The 20693-nt window shown below is 41.3% G+C and overlaps 1 protein-coding gene across 3 annotated transcripts in view; it reads left to right on the top strand.

The window, feature by feature from the left end:
* Nucleotides 1-3041: 3041 nt before the first annotated feature.
* Nucleotides 3042-20693, top strand: part of PAIP1 (poly(A) binding protein interacting protein 1) — a 32301-nt gene continuing 14649 nt past the window's right edge. Inside the window, exons 1-4 of one of the 3 annotated variants that reach the window (XM_023216424.2) lie at nucleotides 3042-3193; nucleotides 4526-4695; nucleotides 14145-14330; nucleotides 18912-19024. In XM_023216424.2, the coding sequence (XP_023072192.1) occupies nucleotides 4597-4695; nucleotides 14145-14330; nucleotides 18912-19024 (398 nt within the window). In that variant the 5' untranslated portion in view covers nucleotides 3042-3193; nucleotides 4526-4596. Of the gene's footprint in view, nucleotides 3194-3363; nucleotides 3950-4525; nucleotides 4696-14144; nucleotides 14331-18911; nucleotides 19025-20693 lie in introns of those variants that run through there. The other 2 variants (XM_023216423.2, XM_023216422.3) reach the window with 2 other exon arrangements.

Here is a 20693-nt window from a genome sequence, read left to right as displayed (position 1 = left end):
AGGGCTTCAGGCTGCTTCTATGCATGGCAGAAAGGGAAGGGGAGCCAGAATGCAGAGATCACATGACAAGAGAGGAAGCATGAGAGAGGGGGAGGGTGCCAGGCTCTTTTCAACAACCAGCTCTTGAGGAAACTCCTTGGGAACTAGTAAAACCATAACTCATTCATTACTGTAGGAATGGCACCATGCCATTCATGAGGAATCTGCCACCATGACCCAAATACCTCCCATTAGGCCCCACCTCCAACATTCAGGATCAAGTTTCAACACGAGGCTTGGAGGGTCAAATATACAAACTATACCATGTGGTTTGCAAATATTTCCTCTGGCATATTTATGAAAATTTTCTCCTGGTAGCTGGTCTTGAAAGGCTGCACTGTCTACTCCCACAAGGTCTAATGATGATCCTGAGGTCAATAAGTTCTAAAAAACAGTGTTGTTGTTGTTGTTGTTGTTGTTGTTGTTTACCATCACTAGACTGGTGACCTAAGAAAAGGCAGGACCATTGCAGGTGAGTTCTATTTCTGTTAAAAGCTTATTATAGACTAAGTACTGGGTTAGGACCTAAAGGATTAAAAGGCATCCTCTGTCTTCAGAGGGCTAGTTTAGGGAAGGAGACATTTAAATAAACCAAATACTAACAATAACAATTTGGCATGCTAACTACTAAGATACTTTTCCCAGGGTACACTTATCACAAGGGAGAGAATCTAAGATTAGGCAGCTTGGGAAGTCTTACTGGAGAAAGGCTTTCAAGTACAGTTTAAGGAAACATATTTTTTCATAGTTCACAGCAGGTCCTTTTCCCATATTACAACATATTTTCCAACCTGTCCAAATTTAGTTCTACTCTCTGTTCACCATAAATTAATAAGAAAGGCATACATGTGGATGATGAGCACTCTGATGATTCTCTTTAGGGAGTTCCACATGGTGCTCACACGTTCATGTGTTTCTGTGTATGCATTTTGCAATACCTGCCAGTTAGCTCTAAAACAGTCCCAAGGTGGATCTGAGCCCATGTGGTATCTTGGCACCTTTTCTGTAAAATGAAGATATTGGAATGTCTATTTCACAGGATATGAGGATAAAATAAAATGACAAAAGCTCTTGAAAGGTGACTAGCACATAATAAATATTAGATATTTTTATTATCATGATGCAAAATCCATTCATGTTATCTCCAAGTCCACCATCCACACATTATAAGAATAGGGCAAAAGTTATATAGTAACAAACACGGAGAAGGCAAAGGATATCTTACCTAACTTTCCTAACAAGAGGGTGTGAAGATGTCATGACATCACCATGGATGCAGTAATGGCCTTATCTTCAAATAGGAAAGCCCCAGGTGTTAGATAAGGTGCTATTCATCATAAAGGTTTTAAGGGGAAGTGAAAGGGTGGTGAGTGCAAACAAAAGCTTGGGACAGAATTGGGGCATCTACTTCAGTGGAGCATAACTCACTGTTAGTTTTCTAGCATAGTTTATGGGTCTTTCCTATATGACAGAAAAGTCCAGACAAGAAGTGACTGGTGACCACATACAATAATGAATTTTAAAATGCTAAAATTGTAATTTTTAAAATTGTAATCTTGTCTCTGTAATATATGCTCAGTGTTACAACACAATTATTATTTTACAGATGAGGAAAGTGAGGCTCAGAGAAGCTAAACCCCTTACTTATTCAAAATCACACAGCCAGTAATAGTCAAGGCTGGAATCCCAACTAAGCTCTGGCAGACTGAATCCTATACTTTCCCTACACCAAAGAGCCACACGTACTGCTGGCTTCCTTCCCTGACTTCATTATTTTTGCCTAATATCAATAGCATGGATCATTTATTCATGATTGCCCTTGGTAAAGCCATTTTCTTATTCATTTAGGGGAAGACATTGTTTTCTTTATTAATCAGAAGAGAAAATGGTTAACAAAAGTTTGTGTTCCTAATTGAAATGATTCTTAAGATGAAAAGATAGAAAAACATGAAAACCTGCTTAAAACACAAGGCTAAAATCAGAATTTGTGGAGATGGATCAATCCAACAGTAAAGAAATCAATTTTTCCTTCCTTGTCGTTACTCATGTTCATCCATCCTTTCGTTGGCATTAATACTGTTAGGCCTGACAAAAACAACAATTTACATATTAATAAAGTCTACAATTGTGCTGTGCAACGCAGTAGCCACTAGCCACATGTGGCTCTTGAACCCTTGAAATGTGCCAATCCTGACTAAGATGTGCCCTAAGTGTAAAATATACACTGGATTCCAACTAGTATCTAAAAAACAGAGAAAATATTTAATATTTTAAATCACATATTAAAATACTATTTTTAACATAATGGATTAAGTAAATTTAAATTAATTTCACCTGGGGTTTTTGTGTTGTTGTTTTTGCTTTTTTGAGACGGAGTTTCGCTCTTATTGCTCAGTCTGGAGTACAATAGTACCATCTCGGCTCACTGCAACCTCTGCCTCCTGCATTCAAGCGATTCTCCTGCCTCAGCCTCCTGAATAGCTAGGATTACAGGCACGTGCCACCACGCTGGGCTAATTTTGTATTTTTAGTAGAGACAGAGTTTCTCCATGTTGGTCAGGCTGGTCTCCAACTCCCTGCCTCAGATGATCCGCCCGCCTCGGCCTGCGAAAGTGCTGGGATTACAGGCGTGAGCCACCGCGCCTGGCCTCACCTGTTTCTTTTCACTCATTTAATGTGGCTTCTCGAAAACGTAAAATTACATAAGTGGTTTGCATTTGTGGCTCCCATTATATTTTCATTGGACAGCACTGATACAAGATGAAAAAGACGGGAGAGTTACATTGAAAGATATCACATTTTCTTGAAATTTCTGGAGGGGAAGGTTAAAGGTGAGAGAACAGAGCTTGTTAAACGTTAGGTGTGACCTACTGCGGTAAACACCTAGTGTGAATTAAAAAGGGGGGACACATATTTTGATTCTGTTTCTACTCCCTTCCCCCGATGCTAACGGAACAGGTGGCAGTCTCCTAGGGACCAGTCCTCAGCAGTCCGCGGGTCTCGGCCGGAGCCGAGTCGCTGAACACACCTGTGCGCCAGCGAACCCTGGCGCAGGGTCCACGCCCCCTCCCCCCGTGTTTTTATTTTCCGGGCGTCAACTGTCAGTCTCGCACGTCTCTCCTAAGAACTACCGAGTAGGCCGGGCCTGCCTGTGGTAAGCGTCCCCCTCACCCCTCATCCCCCCAGCCTGGCCCCGGGAACCCAGATGCCCCTGCCCGAGCCTGGCTGCGGGCCGACCGGTGGCCGAGACGCCACTGGGCGGGCGGCCTGCAGGGCTTGGGGGCCTGCCAGCCGCGAACGGGAGGAGCCGCGCGGGCACGTCCCGGGCCTCCGGGCCGCAGGGGGCCGCTGTGACCCGCCTGCGCCCCTGCCGCGCCGAAGGCGGGGAGCCGGGTTTTGGGGGAGAATTGGAAAGCCGAGGGTAGCCTCGGGGGGCGGGCGCTCTGGAGTGGCGGGTGCTCGGGCTGCCTTCCGCTCAGCCAGAAGCACCGAGCAGCCGAGCCACCAAGCCAGGCCCGCCGCCCTCCTCCTCCATGAGACCCGAGTGAGGCGCGGCGGCTACAGCCGACCCGCGGCGCTTTCCCCGCCGCGTCCTATCGCGAGCGCAGCGGCCCCTGGAGGAGGAGGCGGAGGAGGAGGAGTATGTCGGACGGTTTCGATCGGGCCCCAGGTGCTGGTCGGGGCCGGAGCCGGGGCCTGGGCCGCGGAGGGGGCGGGCCTGAGGGCGGCGGTTTCCCGAACGGAGCGGGGCCTGCTGAGCGGGCGCGGCACCAGCCGCCGCCGCAACCCAAAGCCCCGGGCTTCCTGCAGCCACCGCCGCTGCGCCAGCCCAGGACGGCCCCGCCGCCAGGGGCCCAGTGCGAGGTCCCCGTCAGCCCCCAGCGGCCTCCCCGGCCCGGGGCGCTCCCAGGTACGGAGCAGCTCTAAGGGCCCCAGTCCTCCTTGGCAAACGCTTCCCCACGGCCTTCCACGCGTGCCGAGGCCCGACGTTGTCTGCGGTCCCCACCCCCGGTTCCCCAAAAGCATTTCCCGAGAGTGCCGCGTGACCGGGTAGGGACGGGCCCGGAACCGGGTTTGGAAGGTGTCTGCTGGAATCCTTTGTGCGCCCGGCTGGGGGAGGGGCCGGGTACGCGGTCTCGGAGTTCGCTGTCCCGGGAGGAAGTAAAAATCGCCTCCCCTCAGCAGCCCTCTAAAGCGAGACCCTGGAAACCAACCACCTCTTTTTCACCGACCCCTTTAAAAAGACAGAGAGGGAAAAAGCTCGCAAGCACTCATTTAGAGGCAGGTATGCCCATAAATGAGTCACAGCAAGTCTATTGTTCCTTTTTGTAGGCTATCTGTACACATCTCGGCGATAACCATAAATTTCTTGACGGTTCCTATTTAACTCTTAAAAACAGACGCTTTTCAGATGGTTTTTCAGTATATAGCAAGTTGTTGTATAAAGGAAGGAAAACATCTAACGCCCCGGTTTTTTCTTTCTCAGAGCAAACGAGGCCCCTGAGAGCCCCACCTAGTTCACAGGATAAAATCCCACAGCAGAACTCGGAGTCAGCAATGGCTAAGCCCCAGGTGGTTGTAGCTCCTGTATTAATGTCTAAGCTGTCTGTGAATGCCCCTGAATTTTACCCTTCAGGTTATTCTTCCAATTACACAGTAAGTACTCTCTTTTTCCTACAACTCTGGGTTAATTTACTGGAATAATGTGATTATTTGTTAATCAGAGTATGTTTGTGCTTTCTGTACTACACCTAAAAATTTTTTTTATTGTGAATGTTTTGAATTATTGAACTCAGAATGAAGCAAAGCTGATTCGGGAATATATTTTGTAGTTATATTCAAGGTATTAGAATGTAAGCTTGAGAGTACACATCTGTGTTCTTTGTTTCTAGTGATTATTCCATTATGTTAAAATAGACATAGTTTTGGTCCTAATTGTTGTATGCAGAAATGTCCTACGGCGTTGTGATAAAGTATTTACATAGGTATAAAGAACGTTTAAACTTTCAGTTTTTCTTTGTAACTTATATAACAACTTTAAAAAATAGTCACTTTTCTTAAATAGTCGTGCAAAGCACAGTTGGAATATGTAGAAAGGAATTTGTTGTACTGGATAAACCCAGATGAGTAAATGCATAGGGATTAATTGTAGAGAAGTGGGAGGGAATCATTGAATAAATGATTGATGATGCTTTAGCTTAAGTCCTGTCTTTCCTGTCTTCTTAGTTTTATTGAAGTATAGCAGAGAATACTGTACTTAAGTGTTAGCTCAGTTTCATAGAGTGAACACTCAACTAACCAGCATCACAGTCAGGAAATAGAACATTATCAACATCCCAAAAACTCCCTCTGTCTCCTTCCAGTTGTTCCTGATGTCCAAGTATAACCACTATTTTAACTTCATAGGATAGTTTTGCCTGTGTTCAAAGTTTATATAAATGAAGTCATATAGAATATTTTGTTTCTCACTTTCACTCAGTATCAAGATTACTCCATATTGTAGCACATAATTGGAGGTGACTTATTTTTATAACATTACATTGCATGAATATATCCCATTTGTCTGATGAACGTTGGTAGCTTTCACTCTTGGGTTATTATGAATAGGGCACATTCTGTCTCTTGCTGGCTGTATGCCTTTATTTCTGTTTGGTATATACCAAGAAGTGGAGTTGCTGGGACTTAGGGTAGCCAGCTTTAGTAGAGACCGCCAAATAGTTTTCCAGAGATTGTTCCACTGTACATTCTGAGTAGTGTATGATTTCCAGTTGCTCTACTTCCTGGTCGGCACTTGGTATTTTCTATTTAAGTTTAACCTTTCTGGTGGGCGTATAGTATCTAGTTGTGGTTTTATTTTGTATTTCCCTTATAACTGATAATGGCACACCTTTTTTATTACCTCTTTTTGGTTCTCCTTCCATATTTTACAGTAAAAGTATAGAAAAGCTATGTTCCATGTTTTAGATACTCCATGATTCTTACACTGTATAGGAAAAAGCTTTGGGATTGGAAAGAAAAAGATATAGCAGGAAAAGCAATTGATATAGGATGAAAAAGGCCATCTATCGTGTGAGGTAGGAATGAGAGCATCTTGAGACTTGCCAGAAAATTGTATTTAGCTCACAGAGGAGAAGAACTATTAGAGCGCTGTAAGTAGTTGAATAAACTCTTAAGGATGCTTGTTCTAGCAGCCACAAGCAGGTTCCCATTTATTTTCTTCCCTATTGACTTGGGCTATTTTATGATGGAGGGATACAGGGGTGTGTTTGTAACAATCGTGTATCAACTATTTTTACATGGTTCAAGTGACTTTGGGGCTGTAGAGCAGCATATAAAGTCATGTTAGTCCACTTACTTTGAGCCACTGCATCTTTTAGGCATTCCTTGCCATCCTCTTATAGATGAGCACCTCCTGTGCTCAATTTGCCAAAACAGATTGCAGCCTGGCACCTGGCAATCTGTGTGGCCTGCAGGTGTCTTCTCTAGCCCTGAATGGGTTTGTTTTTTCTTTTAGTTGTTTTAATTAATTACCAATACCTAAATTAGATATTAGAAACTTGAATCATAAAATCTGGCCTTAGTGGACTGGCATTGTGATACAGCAAAAATTGGTTGTAGCTGAGTAGAGGCATTCTCTTTAGATGGAGTCTGTGAGCTCTAATTTGCTTTCTGGCTTATTTCATTCATTTGTAATCTACCTGAATTCTACAGGCATTCAGGCTTACTACCCCTATTCTGGTATATTCTCTAGCCTTACTAGTTTACCCTAATCTTTACTGATAGTTAAGGCTAAAAGAGTTTTTCTCGATCGAATTAGTCACAGAACAGCAAAATCCTTTTTTCCCCCGACTCTTAGGATGAGCTCTTGTTGCAAAGTAAATGTATTCTTGTGGTGGCCATAATCCAAAGTTAGCTACGTTCACTCACTTGTTCAACAGATAGTCAAGTACTTATCATGAGTCAAGCACCGGTGATATAGCAACAAACAAAATGGACAGAAATTCCTGTCTTCATGGAGTCTCTATTCTAGTAATCTCCTGTCTCAGTTTCCAGACATTTATTGAGTCTGCTTTTGTTCTACACATGAAAATCTGTTTCCTGGTATCCTTTTTCTAACAGCCTTTATGGTAGTCTTCTGCTGTGCTTTCTTAACTCCTTCAAGGCACCAAGCCCTTTTATCTTCAGTTCTTCCTCTAATCCTGCTGCTAGAATTTCCTACTTTCCATACCTTCTTACCAGTAAGTTGCTATATCCATTTATTCCTGGCCATTGTTTCTTCTCAGACAAACCATTATGCCTTGAATATTTCATCACAGTTCACTTACCAGAGCCAAAAATTTAACATAGGAATTCATAAAGCATTGATTAAGAGACAAGTTCCCTCCCTCCCCTGCAAAACGAGCTTTTTTCCTAAGAGAATCCCTTTTCAAGTTACTTCCCAGTTTTTCTTCTGCCTTGCATTAGTATCATTCTCCAATAGGTAAAATTATTCACTGTCTCTTACTGTTCAAACCTCTGCGGTCTGAGCTCCCTAATTATATTGATACTATTTTTGTGACTGATGTTCTTCCGATTTTTAAATTTATCCTCCTAAATCTCATTTTAAAACTTTGAGCACAGTAGGATCTATTCAGTTTATAAGTCCCCATGTGCCAGGTCCTGTGCTAGGTGCAAAGGTACCTTTTTAGTCTATCAGAAGCTCCCTCTCATTTTTATAAGAACTAAGTATTTAAGGTATAAATTTTGTTCTCTCTCTGAGCATAATCTCCTTCATTCCCAAGACTCCGCAATGATTATCCTCTTCCAGATTTCAACCTATGAATTTATTCTGTAGCATTTGTTGTTGTGAGCACCTCTTCTCCCCCACCTCTTTGGCTTCTGTGGCAGTGCTTTCTTTATCCTCCCAATTTGCAGATTATTCCTTTTCCCCTCAGATGACTGTTGGTGATGTTCTTTCTTCCATTTTATTACCTCCTTTGCTAATCACACCTATTCCCTAGAATCTATCACTTATGTGCTAATAACCGTGACATCTTATTCTTCCTTTGAACTCGAGGCATACATTTTCATTTGTTTGACCACTTCCTGAGGACCTCACATTCAAATGCAAGTATAAAATCTATACACAGTATAAAAGTTATTTTTCTCATGCAAATCTCTTCTAACTCCTGCTTACACTAAGAACTTGGTGGCATATTGACTCACCTCTCCTGCACACCCTTGCCTTAGTTCAAATCCAGCTAGCTAAAGTAGTCTTGATTGTATTCACTCTCTGTAGTGTCTGATCAGTTTTCTTTTATTCTCACTGTTTTGTAATAGGTTCTCATCTCTTGACAATGTATATAGAGTACCTACCATGAAAAAGTACATTTTCTAATTGATATTACTCCCAATCTCCCATAGAATTCTAAGAAAAATAAAACTTGAAAATATCCCTGTTTGGAAGCCATTTGATTCCACATTGAAGACTGAAGAAATTTGTGGCTTTAAAAAATCTGGTGCTAGAGAAGTAATGCAGGCTTTGATTCAAACACATCGGAGTGCCTGTCTGTTCCAAATACTCTATCCTTCCTTTTTTGCTTAAAATGGCAGGCTCTGGATCCTCTGTTCTGCTATATTCAGAGCAGTTCTACTTTCTTCTTTTACTTATCAGATTTTACATTTTCTGTTTATGTAAAAAAAAAAAAAAAGGATTGCAAATCAGTGTTCTAAGCAGCATTTTTGCCACAAAGAATGACATTTGATGGAAACAGCAAATTAGTACCTTCAGCTGGGACCCCTACCTTTGCCTTTCTCCTATTCCTTGTCATTAATAGTGGTAGGATACTACAAGTCTATAAAACTAACAACTGTATATCAAAAACTTAAGACTAGTTTTTAGTTATGAAATTCCCACATGTATGTAGTTAACATTAAGTATATGAATGTGTACAATTATGCCTAACTGCTTTCACAATTTTATAATGTCAGTATTTATAATGGGAACATTTTCTCACTCTAGAGGTAAGTACTGTTGTCCTGTTTTCTTAAATGGCTATATGATATTCCATTATACAGATACATGGTAATGTATTTAACCAATTCCTTGTTAATGGATCGTTACATGGATTTTTTGGCAATGAACATCTTTGTACATCGGTTTTTGTCATTTATTTTGAGTTTCACATAGAAGTTAAAAGTATAGGCTTTGGGCCGGGCACGGTGGCTCAAGCCTGTAATCCCAGCACTTTGGGAGGCTGAGACGGGCGGATCACGAGGTCAGGAGATCAAGACCATCCTGGCTAACATGGTGAAACCCCGTCTTTACTAAAAAATACAAAAAACTAGCCAGGCAAGGTGGCGGGCGCCTGTAGTCCCAGCTACTCGGGAGGCTGAGGCAGGAGAATGGTGTAAACCCGGGAGGCGGAGCTTGCAGTGAGCTGAGATCCGGCCACTGCACTCCAGCCTGGGCAACAGAGTGAGACTCCGTCTCAAAAAAAAAAAAACGTATAGGCTTTGTTCTGCCCCCAGTTCTAACTTGTTTTGTGACCATGCACAGTCACTTAAGTTGGTGCATGGTCCTTCCTTGCTCAAACCCTCTCCCCCATCCTGTTTTTCCTACTCCCTTAAGAACCAGTTTCCTTGATTTGGCCCCCAAAGCCCTCTAAGATCTCTCTCCTTATCAAGCTTCATTGACCTCATTAGTTACCACCCTTCCTTAGCTTCTGTATTCTAGTTATTGTCTTTGTTTTTCAAAGCTATTAGGCCTCCTTGGGGCCTGTGTGCTTTTTATGCCCTTGGAAAGACAGAGAATGTCTTCCCTTAGATATTTGTATGGCTGGATCTTTTTTTCTTTCTCAGTTTATATATTAACTCTAAGAATCTTTCCTTGGCTTTTTGCTTTTTATTCATTTATTTTTATTTTATTTTTTATTTTTTTGTACTACATTTCAACTTCTAAATATGTCTTCCATCATGGGTGATGAGCTCCATGAGAGGGAGCCTTGTCTGCTTTATTCGTGTCATGGCAGTATCCCATCCCAAGACAGTCTTTGGCACTTAATAGGCACTCAGCAGCCACACCATTTTGAATGAATAACCAAAATGACTTAACTACTCTGTGCCTGTTTCTTCTGTGAAGGGAGGAGGATAATGCTTACCTCAGAATTTTGTAGGTTAAACAAGAGGCAGGCAAAGCCCTTATGGTGTCTATCACATATCTTATATGCAGCTGGTGGCTATTAGCTTATTAATTGGAGTACCATCCTAGGTGCCAAGAAATACAGCTTTGTATCATTCTTTTTGGATGCTTTTTATACTTTAGCCCATTTATGTATGAATATATGGTTGTTGCGTTTGGAATATAACTCAGTATTCTCCTAGAAATTTAAAATGTAAATCATTTGTTGAACACTTTTTTTAAAAAATTTATTTATTTTTTTATTATACTTTAAGTTCTAGGGTACATGTGCATAACGTGCAGGTTTGTTACATATGTATACTTGTGCCATGTTGGTGTGCTGCACCCATCAACTTGTCAGCACCCATCAATTCATCATTTATATCAGGTATAACTCCCAATGTAATCCCTCCCCCCTCCCCCCTCCCCATGATAGGCCCCGGTGTGTGATGTTCCCCTTCCTGAGTCCAAGTGATCTCATTGTTCAGTTCCCACCTATGAGTGAGAACATGCGGTGTTTGGTTTTCTCTTCTTGTGATAGTTTGCTAAGAATGATGGTTTCCAGCTGCATCCATGTCCCTACAGAGGACGCAAACTCATCCTTTTTTATGGTTGCATAGTATTCCATGGTGTATATGTGCCACATTTTCTTAATCCAGTCTGTCACAGATGGACATTTGGGTTGATTCCAAGTCTTTGCTATTGTGAATAGTGCCTCAATAAACATACGTGTGCATGTGTCTTTATAGCAGCATGATTTATAATCCTTTGGGTATATACCCAGTAGTGGGATGGCTGGGTCATATGGTACATCTAGTTCTAGATCCTTGAGGAATTGCCATACTGTTTTCCATAATGGTTGAACTAGTTTACAATCCCACCAACAGTGTAAAAGTGTTCCTATTTCTCCACATCCTCTCCAACACCTGTTGTTTCCTGACTTTTTAATGATTGCCATTCTAATTGGTGTGAGATGGTATCTCATTGTGGTTTTGATTTGCATTTCTCTGATGGCGAGTGATGATGAGCATTTTTTCATGTGTCTGTTGGCTGTATGAATGTCTTCTTTTGAGAAATGTCTATTCATATCCTTTGCCCACTTTTTGATGGGGTTGTTTTTTTCTTGTATATTTGTTTGAGTTCTTTGTAGATTCTGGATATTAGCCCTTTGTCAGATGAGTAGATTGCAAAAATTTTCTCCCATTCTGTAGGTTGCCTATTCACTCTGATGGTACTTTCTTTTGCTGTGCAGAAGCTCTTTAGTTTAATTAGATCCCATTTGTAAATTTTGGCTTTTGCTGCCATTTGTTAAACACTTTGTGCTTTACTATGTGATCTTCACCAGTCTAGGCAAATTTGATTAATTCACTTAATCCTCAGAGTCATAGCTATAATATCTATGATTAGTAAATAATTTCATCAATATTAATACTTCCTATTATAGTAGAGTGTTTAACTTGGGCTCAAATGTGTGACAAAAATTTAATGTATTAGAGTTTATCTATCCTTCTATTCAATGAACACTGTACGTGAATGAAAAAGGCACACAAATCTGCTATTTCTACAGCTGGTTTTACTTCCTGAGTGCCTCTTATAGTACATGCAACTTTTGCTAAGTATCCTTTCAGTCTCTAAAGATACATAGGCCGGGCATAGTGACTCTCACCTGTAATCCCAGTGCTTTTGGGAGGCCGAGGTGGGTGGATCATTTGAGGTCAGGAGTTCGAGACCATCCTGATCAACTGGTGAAACCCCATCTCTACTAAAAATGAAAAAAAAAAAAAAAAAATTAGCTGGGCCTCGTGGTGCATTCCTGTAGTCCCAGTTACTCCCAGAGGCTGAGGCAGGAGAATCGCTTGAACCTGGGAGGCATAGGTTGCAGTGAGCCAAGTTCTTGCCACTGTACTCCAGCCTCGGCAAAATAAATAAAGCAAAAAATAAAGATACATAAAAAGTGTACGACATGACCTCCAAATGGTGGTCATTTGAAGTGGTAGCACTATAGTGGTCCGTTTTCATGCTGCTGACAGAGACATACCCGAGACTGGGAAGAAAAAGAAGTTTATTTGAACTTACAGTTCCACAAGTCTGGGGAAGTCTCAGAATCATGGCGGAGGTGAAAGGCACATCTTACATGCAGCAGCAAGAGAAAAATGAGGAAGAAGCAAAAGCAGAAACCCCTGATAAACCCATCAGATATCTTGAGACTTACTCACTATGACAAGAATAGCACGGGAAAGACTGGCCCCATCGATTCAATTACCTCCCCCTGGGTTTCTCCCACAACACATGGCAATTCTGGGAGATACAATTCAAGTTGAGATTCAGGTGGGGACACAGCCAAACCATACCAAGCACCAACAGTAGAGGAACAACTGGACAATTGGCAGTGTTGGTCTTTCTCCTAAGACCGTGTCCTGGGCCAGGCGCGGTGGCTCACGCCTGTAATCCCAGCACTTTGGGAGGCCGAGGTGGGCGACACCTGAAGTCAGGACTTTGAGACCAGCCTGGCCAACATGGTGAAACCCTGTCTCTACTAAAAATACAAAAATTAGCTGGGCATGGTGGCACATGCCTGTAATCCCAGCTACTTGGGAGGTTGAGGTACAAGAATAGCTTGAACCCTGGAGGTGGAGGTTGCAGTGAGCCAAGATCACACCACTGCACTCCAGCCTGGGCGACAGAGCAAGACTCTGTCTCAAAAAAAAAAAAAGACTTTCTCCGACATGGAACGTTTCTAAGGGTGTTTGACCACGTATGACTTTTTTTTCCCTCTGTGTACTCACTGACTTTAGAACTTAACCCCTTCACAAAATGCTTCTGTTTTGTAGTCATAACTGTTTTATGCCATTCTCCTGCCTCAGCCTCCCGAGTAGCTGGGACTACAGGAGCCCGCCACCTTGCCTGGCTAGTTTTTTGTATTTTTTAGTAGAGATGAGGAGGTTTCACCGTGTTAGCCAGGATGGTCGCGATCTCCTGACCTCGTGATCTGCCTGTCTCGGCCTCCCAAAGTGCTGGGATTACAGGCTTGAGCCACTGTGTCCGGCCTATGTGACTTTTCATTTGACTCTGTTTGGAGAAGGTTAAATTTCATCAAGCAATATAGTTATTATTAGATTTTAAGTGTTTGGTAAAGTTTAAAGCGCTTTGGGTGGTGTTCCAGGCATTGAGATGTGAAAGTTGCTGCCCAAGTCTGTTATCTTTTGTAAAACTCACCCACTCAGCCTCCTGCCATTAATGAAAAGGTTGGAAACTGCCAAAGGTGACAGTGGTGGAAACAACATTAGCTAGAAACTACTGCTGCTATCAAGATTTTGTTAGAAACCTGGATGTAGCAGCCAAAAGGTCTCCTTCCATTTACACCATAATGAAATTTTAGTTACTCGAGCAACTTTGTGCATTTCTTTGCCCTTGGGGATTAACAGATGATAAACTTATTAGGTTTTTGGTTTTTCCCCCCCAGTAAAAAAGTTGTCAAACATCTGCAGAAATACAGAGTATTTGATATAATGAATCCTCATGGCCTCAACAGTAAGCTACATGTGGCCATTCTTGTTTTTATATCCCTAGTCCATACTTCCCCTTCCATTTTGAAGCAAATCCTAGATCTTATTTCATTCGTAAATAGATCAGATCCTTAATTTTTATATTGGCACTGTAGTGATATATTGGTTTAAACTTTATTTCTCAGCCGTCTTAGAAGTTGACCCAGAATGAGAAGACAATTCCCTATTCGGCTAAACAGAACCTTTCTGCTGTTAATATTATAACATTTCAGCTTTTAGGCAAGGAAGAAAAATAGCTCAGTTGACAATTTCATTGATGAACATAAATTTTTATCATGTGAAGGATCTTTAAAAAAGCATTTGTGCTAGAGACATACCACTTTGTGTGTTTCAGCCAGTTGCATAGATTAAAATATTTTTTTTTCATTTTTGATCCGTAGGAATCCTATGAGGATGGTTGTGAGGATTATCCTACTCTGTCAGAATATGTTCAGGATTTTTTGAATCATCTTACAGAGCAGCCTGGCAGTTTTGAAACTGAAATTGAACAGTTTGCAGAGACCCTGAATGGTTGCGTTACAACAGATGATGCTTTACAAGAACTTGTGGAACTCATCTATCAACAGGTATGTTGGCTTATAGCATGGAATGACCTTCAGATAGCTTCCTTGAAGCCCAAGGATAGTGGCTACTCCTTGAGGGAGACCAGATTCATGATCACCTGCCTCCACACTTAACTCTTTATAGTTTCTGGGAGTTCTAAGTCTGTCTTGTATAAAATTCCTGTAGTTAGGGATCGAAGGGCAGAGCCAGACTGGATTGCAAGTTCACCTGTGTAGTCAAGGTTCTATAGGCAGTATTCACCTGTTTGGCCAAAGCTCTATACAGGCAGTATAGTATAGAAGGTGATATGGGCACTGAAAAGGAAGACTACATAAGTGCCACCCACCCACCGAAACCCTGCCCCTTGTTTTGCAGGCTCTGAGATTAGAGTACCAGAAAAGACTGCAATTCTGTTCCCCTATGTGTCGAATTGAATAGTAGTATTAGAGTAGGGGAGGAAAAAAATTAAGAGAATTTGCTTGCCTCATAAATAAGTCTTTAAAAAAAGAAAGTCAGACCATAAAACGTCCTGTCTTGAGTCTTAACATTTCTACTTGTCTTTGCTTTCTTTTAAAATTTAAGGATTTCGGCCGGGCGCAGTGGCTCAAGCCTGTAATCCCAGCACTTTGGGAGGCCGAGACGGGTGGATCACGAGGTCAGGAGATCGAGACCATCCTGGTCTACACGGTGAAACCCCGTCTCTACTAAAAATACAAAAAAAAAAAAAAAAAAACTAGCCAGGCGAGATGGCGGGTGCCTGTAGTCCCAGCTACTCGGGAGGCTGAGGCAGGAGAATGGCGTGAACCCAGGAGGTGGAGCTTGTAGTGAGCCGAGATCGCGCCATTGCACTCCAGCAAAAAAAAAAAAAAAAAAAAATTTAAGGATTTCATCTTAATTCCTTGAAAATCTAATTTAGTCAGTTGAAATTGTTTCATTATACAACATTTAGTTTTGATCCCAGCATATTGGTAACATATTAACACTTTTTTTTTTTTTGGATATGGAGCCTTGCCCTGTCTCCCAGGCTGGAGTGCAGTGGCGCAATCTCAGCTCCCTGCAACCTCCACCTCCTGGGTTCAAGCGATTCTCCTGCCTCAGCCTCCCAGGTAGCTGAGATTACAGGTGTGCACCACCATGCCCAGCTAATTTTTGTATTTTTGATAGAGACAGGGTTCCACCATGTTGACCAGGCTGGTCTCGAACTCCTGACCTCAAGTGATCAGCTTGCCTTGGTCTCCCAAAATGGTGGGATTATAGACATGAGCCACACCTGGCCTCATTAATGCTATTTTAAAAGTGAAAAATACAGTAGACAACACTGGCTTAACACAAACTTTCTTAGTGTGAGACTGGTCAAAAAAAATGGGCCATGATCAGAAATGTAAACTTTAGGTTCTTTAATTCATTGCTACAAGAGCAACTCAAATTTGGAATATATGGAAGGGAGATTATAATGCAAATTAATGATTATTTTCTATCCTAATGTTTCATTTGGCTGCTTTTCCAAGTTATTCTGGATGGTTACTGGACCCCAAGACTACCTAGCCAACTGTCAGGTTTGAGGAAGTACCTGAGATGTTAGGAAGACAGAACTGCACGGTTTGTTCTCATTTCTGCTTTTTGCCGATAAATGGATTGAAAAGGAATATGAGATAAGAAAATGAAACAAATATATTTATTTCTTGTTGCCTTTCTGGCTTCCTCCACTATTCAGTTTCAGTTACTCAGTAGTCTGCATTATACTTACTCAGGGCTGGACAAAGGGTCGGTAACCTGAGATAAGCTTCAACTATTTCTCTGATTGTCAAATATGTAGTCAATATATTTAATGTTTTAATATTCTATGATCAATGATGCATAGGTTTATCAATAGCTGCTAAGTTTCATTGAGGTAATTTATGGAAATGTACTCATAGCCACCAACAAGGACGTATTATGAAAGATGACAGATTAAACACACATTCAGCTTTGATATCTCCCAAACACCACTAAAATGACACTATGGGGATTTTTAAAAGGCGGAAGCACATAAGGACAGAGAAGAGGAAAAGAAAAGCACTAGTTTTGAAGACTAGAAAGCAGGTGGGTGAGTGGTACCTGACTTGGCAGATCCAAGCCAGTGGTGGTAAAGCTGAGAATCACCCTGATTTGCAGTGCAAAACCTAAAAGGTTCTAGAATAAGGATGGAATGAGGCTAAAAGGATTGCTTGAGAATCTAAAAAGTTAGACCATCTAGATCCTTTTACACTGACCAGCCAGTTTGAAATTTTGTTGTAACCCTTCTTATGAAATTAACAAAGGAGGTACTCTGTCAAAAAGAGGAATTATGCCACAGATGAAGACATGGGAACTAGGAAAAGGAACTTTACAGAAGAGACTAAGTGAGCTGTCCAGATGATGGTTTAAAGGAGATCTCAAAACAATAACAGCATACATAGTAGGTCTGAAGCAGCCAGGCTTCACTGGACTAGGTCAGAAGAATCCAGGAAAGACTTCCATAAGTGAGCACACCTGATCATGAGCACACCTGCTGTAAGATATGAGAAGAAATTTACAGACTATTGAGTTTAGGGATAAATCAATGAGAAGAATATAAAAATGTAGGAAAAACTGAGTCTAGGGAAAACAAAGTTGTGCAAAAAAAAAGGTAAAAGCAGTGTAATGCAAGGTTCAGCTATAAATGAAAACACAGCAAATGAATAAAATCATAACCGTACTGTGGTAGTAGGAAACAGTAGAGTGGGGTGAAATTAAGCAGAGTGAAAGCTAAAAGCTTATCTTCCATGATGGGAAATTATAAGTCGAGTATCCCTTATCTGAAATGCCTGGGATTTCAAGCGTTTCAGATGTTGGATTTTTTTAGATTTAGCATATACAGTATATAATGAGACACCTCAGGGAGGGTACCTAAGTATATTACAGCTGAAGGGGGTTGACAGGGTCTTTTTTCCTTTGGGGATGCTGAATAAGTTACGTGTTGTACACCTGTGTTTTGACTGACCTGTCACATGAGGTCAGGTGTGGAATTTTCCACTTTTGGCATTATGTGGGCACTCACATTTTCTGATTTTGGATTTTTGAACCAGGGATGCTCCAGTTGCAGTAAGAAATAAAAAAGCTAAAATATCTAAACTGAAAAAGTATGTAGTGTGGAGATAACACGGGTTAAAATATTTTTAGCTGAAGGAGTCAAAAGTGGTTGTCTTTGGGAGTAAAACTGGTGTGTAAGTAGAGATGCAGGAAACTGTTGAATGACAAGCCTTGTGGAACTTGTCTTTAAATCATGTGTTATAACATTAAAAAGAAGCTAAAGGAAAACATGCAGTGCCAATAATGAGAAAAGTGTAAGTATGAACTTTAAGTCTTGGGTACCAGCTAAACACATGATGTCAGGAGAAATCACTCTTTCTCCCTTAATGTGACATGTACTGGCCCCATGTGAGCAAGGAAATAATTAAAAATTACTAAGTAGACCCAACATAGGGTCAGAGGGGCAGCAGGACATTTGTTAGATCTCGATTCTATGTTCGATTACCTTTGTGGCCAAGTCCCATAACTTTTTCTTTTTTTCTTCTTTTTTTTTAAAGATGGGGCTTTTTGTCACGCAGACTAGAGTGCAGTGGCGTGACCACAGCTCACTGCAGCCTTGAACTCCCGCACTCAAGTGATCATTCCACCTCATCCTCCAGTGTAGCTGGGACTACAGTGCATGCTACTGTACCCAGCTAATTTTTAAAAATTTTTATAGAGATGGTAGTCACACTGTGTTGACTAGACTGGTCTTAAACTCATGGCCTCAAGCAATCCTCTGACCTTGGCCTTCCAGAGTACTAGGATTACAGGCATGAGCCACTGTCCCCGGCTTCTTAACCTTTTAATGTGTGTTTTCTTAGCTTATATTAGATTGTAAACTATGTTCTCTACTATTCTTTAGAATGCTATTAAACTTGCTGAACACTGCTTCGGTTATATCACACAGTCTTTGATGTGTAGTGTTTTCTTACCTTTTTTTTTTCTTTTTTTAAGTAGCTTAGCTGTTTTCATTTCCTCTTTACTCAATCATTCTTGGAGTGTTCTTTAAGTGTCAGTTGCTTGTGCCAGGTACCATTAATCACCTCTTTAAAGTCTAACTGAAGCTCAGAAAGGTTTATTGATATCCAAAGTCATGAAGAAGAGTGCCAGGGAATCTTGTCCTGGAGTGCCAAACACTAAAGTCTGTGCTTTCCTGCCTCAAGAAGCCCCACTGCTCAACAGTTAGGCAATATTCTCATTCATAATTGTCACTGTGCGGTTGTGGCCATGTACAGATTTTCTGCAAAAAAAAAAAAAATGGGTTAGCACAGGAGACATTGTCTCTTTGCTTTCTGGTAGCCTCAGGTAACTGATGGGTTTTTTTCCTTTTTTTTTTTTGGAATTATTGTGGTTCTTGCTGTAAAGTTGGGAGGGAAAGTGAACTTAATTTTCTTAAGCCTAACAATGACAAAAGGCTTGTATATATGGTCAGTTTGGGGAGTCAATTTTTTCCTCTTTAGAATGTTGCTGTTAAGTATTTGCATTAATAATGATGTACCTATGTCATATGACACTTTTCTTCTTTTTAAAAGGCCACGTCTATCCCGAATTTCTCTTATATGGGAGCTCGCCTGTGTAATTACCTGTCCCATCATCTGACAATTAGCCCACAGAGTGGCAACTTCCGCCAATTGCTACTTCAAAGGTCAGTGTAAATGTGAAATTAAAGGAAAACTACTAAATATACTAGAATTTAACCATTCCTCAGACCATATATTATAGAAAGCTGCAGGAAAGAATAGGGCAGCCCATTCCTATGTGCATTATATTTGAAGTTTATAGTTCAGTATACCAGTCTTTTTTCTGTAATGGTCTGTGAATTTGATTTTGTGTTTAGAAAGGCCTTCCTTTTTCAAGATCTTAAAAATAAACACCTATGTAATTCTTATTACTGTGGTAGCTTTGGTTTGAATAAGGATTTAATTTTATTTAGATTAGAATAAAAGTGAATAATCCATTTTTCCTTATTGATTTGAACTGCCACTTTTATCACACTGCATTATTTGGGTTTTGATTCTGGATTTTCATTCCATTTATCACTTATTCTGTTCCTTTTTATTGCCATACAATCGCTATTAAAAAGCTTTTCTTTTTTTTCTTTTCTTTTTTTTTTTTTTTTGACACAGAGTCTCACTTTGTCTCTCAGCCTGGAGTGCAGTGGCACGATCTCGGCTCACTACAACCTCTGCCTCCCAGGTTCAAGTGATTATTGTGCCTCATCCTACCCAGTAGCTGGGGCTACAGGCACCCGCCACCATGCCCAGCTAATTTTTGTATTTTTAGTAGAGATGGGGTTTCACCATGTTGGTCAGGCTGGTCTCAAACTCCTGACCTCAGCTGATCTACCCACCTTGTCCTTCCCAAGTACTGGGATTACAGATATGAGCCACCCCACCCTGCCAAAAGCTGTAATTTTTAAAAACATCTTAGAGTACTTAGCGTTTTGTTCATTTTGTGGAACTCCCCAGTCATGCTCTGTCACCCAGGCTGGAGTGCAGTGGCTCAATCTTGGCTCACTGCAACCTGTACCTCCGAGACTCAAGCGATTCTTGTGCCTCGGCCTCCCAAGTAGCTAGGATGATAAGTGCGTACCACCATGCCCAGCTAATTTTTGTATTTTTAGTAGAGATGGGGTTCACCATGTTGGCCAGGCTGGTCTTGAACTCCTGACCTCAAGTATTCATCCACCTCAGCCTCTCAAAGTGCTGGGATTACAGGCATGAGCCACCATGCCCAGCCTGTCGAATATTCTTTGCTATGCTTGTTTCGTCCAATGAACTTTAGAATCAGTGTTTGAAATTACACAAGTCTTGTTAGTATATGTTAGATATTTTGGAGATAATACTCAATTTATAAGCTAATTTAGGGAAAACTAGTTTTCTTATAATTTGATGTCTTCAATAACAAGGTTATCTTCAAGTTTATTATAGTTTGTCCATTAGTTTTTTTAAGTTACTTTTAATGGTTGCAAAGCATTCCATTATGTGGTTAAACTGCACTGGAACAGAATAAATATTCTAGAAGTAGACCCCAGAGACCTTTGAAACTTCAAGCTGTTGATAAAAAGATAAATTGTGCTGGTAGCATAACTGGATAGTCCTTTGGGAAAAAAAGATGCGTTCCTGTGTCACTCTCTGTGCTAAAATCCTAAATATGTGAGAGACTTAAAAGTGAAATGATAGGCTGGGCGCGGTGGCTCACGCCTGTAATCCCAGCACTTTGGGAGGCTGAGGCGGGTGGATCACAAGATCAGGAGATTGAGGCCATCCTGGCTAACATGGTGAAACCCCGTCTCTACTAAAAATACAAAAAAA

The sequence above is a fragment of the Piliocolobus tephrosceles genome, chromosome 4 (assembly GCF_002776525.5).
Source record: "Piliocolobus tephrosceles isolate RC106 chromosome 4, ASM277652v3, whole genome shotgun sequence".
In the NCBI taxonomy this organism is placed as follows: domain Eukaryota; kingdom Metazoa; phylum Chordata; class Mammalia; order Primates; family Cercopithecidae; genus Piliocolobus; species Piliocolobus tephrosceles.
Note: the sequence above shows the minus strand (reverse complement) of the source record. Positions and strands in the feature narration are given on the sequence as shown.